The following is an 8,250-nucleotide window of genomic DNA, read 5'->3' as shown; positions in this document are numbered from 1 at the left end:
CACAGGTCATGTGTTAGGGAGACAATATTTTCCTATTACAGGAACTGTATTTCATGACTTCCTCTGTCAATTTACTTTTAAATTTTTTCCCTCTGTATCTTTAAGATAATTCTATGCTCTGTTGTCTGTCATGGTACTGGGGGTGGGGAACTTGGACATTGACCGGCAACTCCCTAATAGATAAGCACAGAAGCTTCCAAAAAAAAGGCCAAACCTTCAAAATAAAAGCCCAAAACATTCAAAATAAAAGTACAAAACTGTAAAAATAAAAGTACAGATTGAAGAACCTTCAAAATAAAAGCCACCAAACCTCCAAAATAAAAGTGAATAACCTTCAAAATAAAAGCACATAATCTTCAAAATAAAAGCACAAAACCTTCAAAATAAAAGCAGAGAACCTTCCAAATAAAAGCCCAAAACCTTCAAAATAAAAGCCCAAAAGCTTAAAAATAAAAGCACAGAACATCAAAATAAAAGCACAGAACCTTCCAAATAAAAGCAGACCCTTAAAAATAAAAACCAATAACATTAAAAAGAAAATCACAGAACCTTCCAAATAACAGTCCAAACCTTCAAAATAAAAGCCCAAGCACAGAACCTATAAAATAAAAGCACAAACCTTCGAAATAAGAGCCCAAAACCTTCTAAATAAAAGCATGGGACCTTCATAATAAAAGACCAAAACCTTCCAAATAAAACCACATGGCCTTCAATAAAAGCCCAGAACCTTCTAAATAAATGTGGAACAACAACAACAACAACAACAACAACAACAACAACAACAACAACAACACACACACACACACACACACACACACACACACACACACACACACACACACACACACACACACACACACACACACACACACACACACGGTTGTGTGTGCTGTACCGGGCTGGAGTCCCACCTAACTAGACTTGAAGGCTGCGTGATAATCTATTATTCTAAAGAGTTCTGGCATCATCACATTTCAGTATGAGGAGATATTGAACCAACAGTTCATGCCAGGCCGAGCAGTTAAAAAAGGGACAATCTCAGCAATGTTTACCAAAGGTCAGGCCGAGCTGAGGCCAAGGGTCAGATCATTCAACCTCGACCGCTTTGAACTGTCACCACCAAAACATCACTGCTGCCTCCCGCCTTAAAGAGAACACTACCCACAGGAAAGAGAGGAGGAGCTTTGACCACCAGGGATAACAAGCACAGTCAGAGAAGACTGGGAACAGACTGGAAGCAGACGGAAGAGACTGCAAACAGACTGCAAACCGACCGGAAACGGCCTTGAAACAGATCATCTGCCACCGGCCGCCAGACGTCAGCACCATGCCACTGGAACTTTACCTGGATCTGATCTCCCAGCCATGCCGCTCCGTCTTCCTGTTTGCCAAGAAAGTGGGCATTCCCTTTGAGTACAAGTCTGTGGAGCTGGCCTCAGGTAGGCCCAGACCACCACATGAAGCAATGGAGATGTGATGATGCCATTTTGTTTGAGAAATATCCAGAGTTGGTTTCTGTCTCTTTAGACAGGGTTTCACTTCAACTGCTTCCACATTCTTTTAGTTCTTTTAGTTTTTAGAACTGGAGTTTGCTGAAGTGCAGATTTGAATGTCTTGCGAATGTTGAACTTGTTCATTCTTGTTACATGAGCAGCAACACTTGAAAGATGTTTTCACATATTTAGTTAACCTACGCATTCTGATGCTAGTTTGTTTTGACTTAATTTTGAGTTGAGTAACTGTAGAAAAACAGTTTGCAGCACGACAGAGTTGAACGACCTGCAGACTGAATTTGTTACATAAGCAACAGCATCACCCAGTGGGCGTCCTGGGTTAGAACTAATCATTTCACCTTTTCCTTTTCCTTTTTTTTTTTTTTTTTTACGTTTTATTCATTTAGCTGATGTTCTTATCCAGAGCGAATTCCAGTTAGGTCAATGGTAGAGTTGAAGCTTCAAAGTAGGTCAGCAAGGAGGTCAAAGGTCACAGTGATCATGTATAATAGTGACATGCAGCAGGCCTGAGGCATTTGAGAGCAAGTAGAGGAAGATATGAGACTTTAGTTAGTATATAACTTTAAGAAAGAACCAGAATTTGTTTCAAATTTGTGCTAATAGATATAATGTATCCCTTTCTGTTCCAAATCAATTTCTTAACAACAATCTTCATTCATGTATGTATTTATGCATGCATGTATGTATCGATTTGTCTGTCTATTTACATTTTCATTTCCCCATCACTGTGTGTGTGTGTGTGTGTGTGTGTGTGTGTCAGGTCAGCAGTACGGTGAGGAGTTTGGCAAAATCAGCGTGGTGAAGAAGGTTCCTGTGTTGAGAGATGGCAGCTTCGTGCTTACAGAAAGGTACAGTGTGTGTGTGTGCGTGCGTGCCCACGTGTGTGTGTGTGTGCACACGCGCATGCTTGTACGGCGCATGATTCATTTTTAACAACAAAGTAGAGACTAAGGTCGGTGTGATCATCCCTGCCCAAGGCTAGAGGCTTTTTGAGTTAAAACAGGAAGTACAAAACATTAAAGTTATAATCCATAAGATTTCAGTTTTGTTCTCTTGGGTGACAGCTACTGTATGTCGGGAACCTACAGTAAGCTGCAGAGTAAGTCTATCGTGTTAGCTCCGCCCACCCTGTGAACCTACAGTAACCTACACAGTGAGTCTATTGTGTTAGCTCCGCCCACCCTGTGTCACCACAGACACCAAGTTGATAAATGCTGCAAAACTGAAAATGCAAATGCTTCCATCAATGAGCCATAGGCTCAATCATCATTGTGTTAACTCACTATCAGATAGAGAGTGACTTAACAGACATTTATTTAGATGGAAATCTTTCAGATTGTCACTGATTGGCCCGAGGGCTGCCTGCATCACTCATAGGGAACATTACAGACTTGTTGCTGATTCTCCTCGTCTGTTTGTTTCTCCTGCAGTGTTGCCATCCTGAAGTACCTGGCGGAGAAGTTTGCGGCCTCGGTGCCGGACCACTGGTACCCAGCCGACCTGCAGCAGCGAGCGCGGGTTCACGAGTTCCTGTCCTGGCAGCACGCCGCCCTCAGAGCCCACGGCTCAAAGGTCTTCTGGTTCAGGGTACGACTGCACTGATACATGCCCTACTTCTCCAGATAACGTGTTACATCATCTGTTTTGCTGCTTCAAATAGAATTTCTGTATTTTTCAACCTGGACTCTATTTTTCTAACCTTTGGTGAGTAAGTGAGTAATCTGAACAATCATTTCTGAATTAGATCCAGTATAGAGTTCCAAAGTCACGCCCTCTTCCGGGTACTGCGCATACATCCTAAGGGAAATCATGCGCCATTCATTTTTCCATAGATGTTTCGTAAAATGCTTATAAAAATAGTTTCATTTGGACAAAGAAATCAAAAATAAAATAAAATAAATGTTTGAGTGTAATGTTATGGTATGGTCTCTCCTCCTGATGATTCTAAATATCTGCTGAATTGCTTGGTTTGATCAAGTAAAACTATTTTTATAACTATTTTATGAAACGGCGGGGCATACGCACACCACAGCTAACAGCTGAAGTGATTTTGGTCAATACTGGACCAAATTCAGAAGGGTTCAGGTTTAAGGGCTTTTTCTTTTAATATTTTTTCTTTAAGTGTATTTCAAATGATTATCCCCTCATACTGCAACAGTCCATACCCGTTTTGGAGTTTTATATTGAAGGGTTATTCCAATGCTCAATGGCCATGTGCAGTATCAGATCGATCGGCCAACCCGTTGTGGACATAAATGGATTCAGAGAGGACTTAAGCACTTATGTCACATTGTGATGACACTGTTGACATTGTGACATCATCAGTGATTATCAGTGATGAATCATCCCAAGCAGGAAAAATGCCCACAAACAGTGGAGTGTTGTCACAATGCCTATTATATGTACAAGTAAGTGAGAAGGCCTACAAAAAGTAAAATGTCACTGTAGTGCCCCCTGTGGGTGGATTATTATTATTATTTTAACAACAGTCATTCCAGACCGAGAAAGACAGATACATTTTGGAGGCGATTAGAGCAACGGCTGGAGAGATAAATGTGCTCAGACGGCACGGACATTTCATGATTATAATAATACCTAACTCTGTGTGTGTGTGTGTGTGTGTGTGTGTGTGTGTGTGTGTGTATATAATATATTATATATATATATATATTATATATATATACACACACACACACACACACACACACACACACACACACACACACACACACACACACACACATAGAACTCCTCCCCCTCCTACTACTACTACTGCTACTGCTACTAGTGCTGCTCCTATGACCACTAATCTTATTATCATAAAAGCCTATTACTACATGTCTCTCATGCAGGCTCTTATTCCTATCATAACGGGCTCAGACGTCCCGAAGGAGAAGATGGACTCTGCTCTGGAGGATCTGACTCAGTCCCTCAACCTGCTGGAGCAGAAGTTCCTGCAGAACAAACCGTTCATCACAGGAGACAACATCTCTCTGGCAGATCTGGTGGCAATAGTGGAGGCTATGCAGGTAATACTATACTAGTACTACTACTACTACTACTACTACTGCTGCTGCTGACGCTATCGCATGTCGCTTCTTGTAGTTGTGTTGCTGGTCTTTCGGTCGGTGTTTTTGGAAAGAAAAGAGGTAGCCGGCACTACTTTCCAAACATGACCGCCGACGACCTTTCCTTCCAAAAAGACCGATTATGTGCATTTTGGATTAATATTTCATCGTGTGGTGAGTACCTGAAGCACAACATGTATTTTGGTGACGTGAGATGTGTGTTTTGGCGGATTTTTAACAGCTGTACCATTAGCCTCCATTCTATGGTGATACTAACTAACTTCATGACTGTAGCTCACTGTAAACTGAGCGGACAGTGCCGGTAAGGCATGGTGTATCTTGGTTTTGATCTCAAGTGGTTTTTCTCAAGATGGTTCTATTCTTCAAGTGTTTTTCTTCAAGTGCTGCACTGTTTACCTATAGTCTCGCTGGCCAGCCTCCTCTCCCTTCAGTCTCGCTGGCCAGCCTCCTCTCCCTTCTGTCTCGCTGGCCAGCCTCCTCTCCCTTCTGTCTCGCTGGCCAGCCTCCTCTCCCTTCTGTCTCGCTGGCCAGCCTCCTCTCCCTTCTGTCTCGCTGGCCAGCCTCCTCTCCCTTCTGTCTCGCTGGCCAGCCTCCTCTCCCTTCCGTCCGAGGTCTCCATAGTGGGATTGCGATGGGCGGCGCTTAGCGGCAGTGCCCTTGGAAAATAGTTTCAAACAATCCAACTTGCCGTTTTCAGCGTGTAGCAACGAGCTAGCGTGTAGGTTTCTGCCGTTAGCTTGCTAGCTAGTTAGCGTTGTTGTTTTCCCTGAGGCGGCAGGGGACTATTTACAGCAACACACAGGGAGGAGGGAGCAAGCCACTCTGATTGAGATGGTCGGAGCCAATGACAGAGCCGGGGAGCGGACATCCGGCTGCCACCGAAACCGACGCCTCCAATGCGAGAGCAGAGTAGAGCAGGGGAGGGTTTATCCCAGTTATGGAGACCTGTGGCGCCAGACTCCTCGGACGGGAGGGAGAGGAGGCTGGCCAGTGAGACTACTGTTTTCCTAACCTGACTCCGCCAGATGGGGGCAGTATTGTTTTCACATGTATTGTTGTGAAAACAATATCGCCCCCATCTGCTGTGAAAAAGGCCTAGCTCTAGTCTGGTAAACCAGCCGGTCACGTGAACTCACATTTCATTTTGTTCTACCAGACCGTCTGGTTTCTGCAGAAACGGCAAAGCGGACGAGCCAATCAGCGACCCGCCTCATAGTTGACATTGTAACCGGCCAATCGGGAACGTCGCTAGCAAAACAGTAATGGCTGCCTCCTTGCCTGTCTGCCTCGAGGAGTAATGTCAACTTTGACTAAAACAGCCATAAAGTGCAGTTGTGCAGTTATTGCAGAAATAGACTCAATAACAATTAAACAAGTACAAGAGTATGCAACAGCAGAGTTTCTGGGTGGAAAATATGTTTTTGCGTTTGCATTTTTGTTTTTGATTTGGGTTTGACTGGAGTTGTCTGTCAAGGCAAGTACACCCACCCAAATCCTGCCCACTGCAAAGACATGGTGAAAGCTCAGGCCAGACGGGAACGAAGAACGAAATGAAATGTGAGTTCACGTGACCGGCTGGTTTACCAGGCTACTATAGCTCTACTTGCCAAACTAGCCCAAATCTCTGTAGCCTAAATAATTTCCTGACGACACGACTGAAGTTTCCCTTCCTGTTACAGCCGGTTGGAACCGGTCTGGATGTGTTTGAGGGCCGTCCGGCACTGAGCGCCTGGAGAGACCGGGTGAGGAAGGAGATAGGAGGAGACTTGTTCGACGAAGCCCACAAGGTCATCATGAACGTGGAGAGCCTCCCGCAGACCTTCAAGGACAACGGCATGCTGGAGATGCTTAAGCCACGGCTGCAGAAGATGTTCAACTGAGGCTGACTGTCTCATGGGCAGGGGACATCTGACTGTCAACAATGGTCCAAAGTTTCTTTCGTTTCATCCTGTGCACGTTTGACATAATGGACCCGTTTCAGCAAACCTTTTGAGGCGGTAAAGCAGGAAGTAAAGCAGATGTAACCAATAACATTAATGATGGTTCGATTCCATTTAGGTGTTCCAGTGCCACGGCCCTCATTAATGTTATTGGTTACACCTACTTTGCCACCTCAAAACGGTTGCTGTGAAAAGGGTCCATGGAGATTTAATTTAGCTATTTACAGGTTTGTGAAAACCTGCAAAAAACAGCCTGGAAGGCTATTGAAAAATGTTCAAATGTGCTGAGTCCTATTTGATTTTTTCTTCAGATTCCATTAATCGATTATTGTTCAGTTTACACAATGATAATTTAAAATAATCCATCCAAATAATAAATTCATAACTGACATTTCTGCATTATTATTATTATTATTATTATTATTATTATTATTATTATTATTATTATTATTATTGTTGTTGTTGTTATCATCATCATGATGTGATGATGATCATTATTATTGTTATTATTATTATTACTACTATTATTATTATTATCATTATTATATTTTTTTATATATACAAAAATACATTACAGAACTTATTACAGTCTCTGGCAAGTCTATTGACTCATACAGTATATTCAAGACAATTTCACAGTGAAATAAATGCGATGTGTTTTTAAAAACATATTCCACAATCAATGATCATGAGTAAGAGTCTAGATTGAAAGTAAGTAAAGTCAGCTCAACACATTTTGTCAGCAGAAAATGGAATCATATAATATCATACCATATCATAGTAGTAGAATACTGACTGTCTGTCACCAGTGCCACTGATACTGATTCTCACAATTGCTGCAATAATTTTGTCACATATAATCTAATTTCTTTCCTGTTTCGGATTAAAGCTGCCAATAGCCGTTATTCAATTTGGAAATGCCCATTTCAAGAAGGCACAAAATGTAGTTTTCCCCAGCCACATAACGTTAATGTGTTTTCCTGGCCACATAACGTTAGCTGAATGTGTACTTTTTTCTTCTTTCATGCAATTAACATCAACATCAAGCCTGTTATGGTGACAGGCGCCCCGACCAACCAGAGGAGGCGCTAGTGCAGTGACCAGGACACATACCCTAATCCGGCTTCCCACCCGCAGACACAACCAATCCTGCTGGTATGGATGCCTGACCAAGCCGGAGGCAACATGGGGGCGCAAACCTGCAACCTTTGTATAGGCAGGGAATCTACCGCTATAGCCTACTACCGGGACCTTTATAGTAGGCTATTTGAAAATGAAACAAAACGGTATGCTAGCCTATCATTTTTAACTCAACAAATAAAAAAGCTGCAAAAAACATTGATTCAAGTGTTCTTTGTTTAATGTTTTCATTTAGAAAATCCCGCATGGCGCTGATGGTCTGACTTCATGTGATTGTTTTGTGTCTGTATTTTCAGGCAAGGCACGTTTATTCGTATAGCACATTTCTGTTTTGTTTCGATGTAATTGTCAATAAAGATGTAAAAAAAGGGAAGAAAAGCACAATGCGCTGTGTGTGTGCTGCTGATGAGAATGAAGAGAACAGCTGGGAGGGAGCCTGGACATATGACCCACCCCGCAGGCAGGAAGGAGAGTTGACTCACAGCAGATTCCTCCAGGCACCGCAAGCCCACAGACAGACACTCCAAGCCCGCAGAGAGACACACCAAGCCCGCAGAGAGACACACC

General features: G+C 42.8%; 1 protein-coding gene across 1 annotated transcript; it reads left to right on the top strand.

The window, feature by feature from the left end:
* The first annotated feature begins 1,276 nt into the window (after nucleotides 1-1,276).
* gstt1a (glutathione S-transferase theta 1a) lies at nucleotides 1,277-6,900 on the top strand. Its single transcript, XM_083645064.1, has 5 exons — nucleotides 1,277-1,439; nucleotides 2,275-2,362; nucleotides 2,945-3,101; nucleotides 4,367-4,543; nucleotides 6,283-6,900. The coding sequence occupies exons 1-5, from the start codon at nucleotides 1,328-1,330 to the stop codon at nucleotides 6,481-6,483; spliced, it is 735 nt and encodes a 244-aa protein (XP_083501190.1). The 5' UTR covers nucleotides 1,277-1,327; the 3' UTR covers nucleotides 6,484-6,900.
* Nucleotides 6,901-8,250: the final 1,350 nt, after the last annotated feature.

The sequence above is a fragment of the Poromitra crassiceps genome, assembly GCF_964638095.1.
Source record: "Poromitra crassiceps genome assembly, chromosome: 10".
Classification (NCBI taxonomy): Eukaryota; Metazoa; Chordata; class Actinopteri; order Beryciformes; family Melamphaidae; genus Poromitra; species Poromitra crassiceps.
The sequence above is the reverse complement of the archived record's forward strand: the minus strand, read 5'-3'. Positions and strand labels throughout refer to the sequence as shown.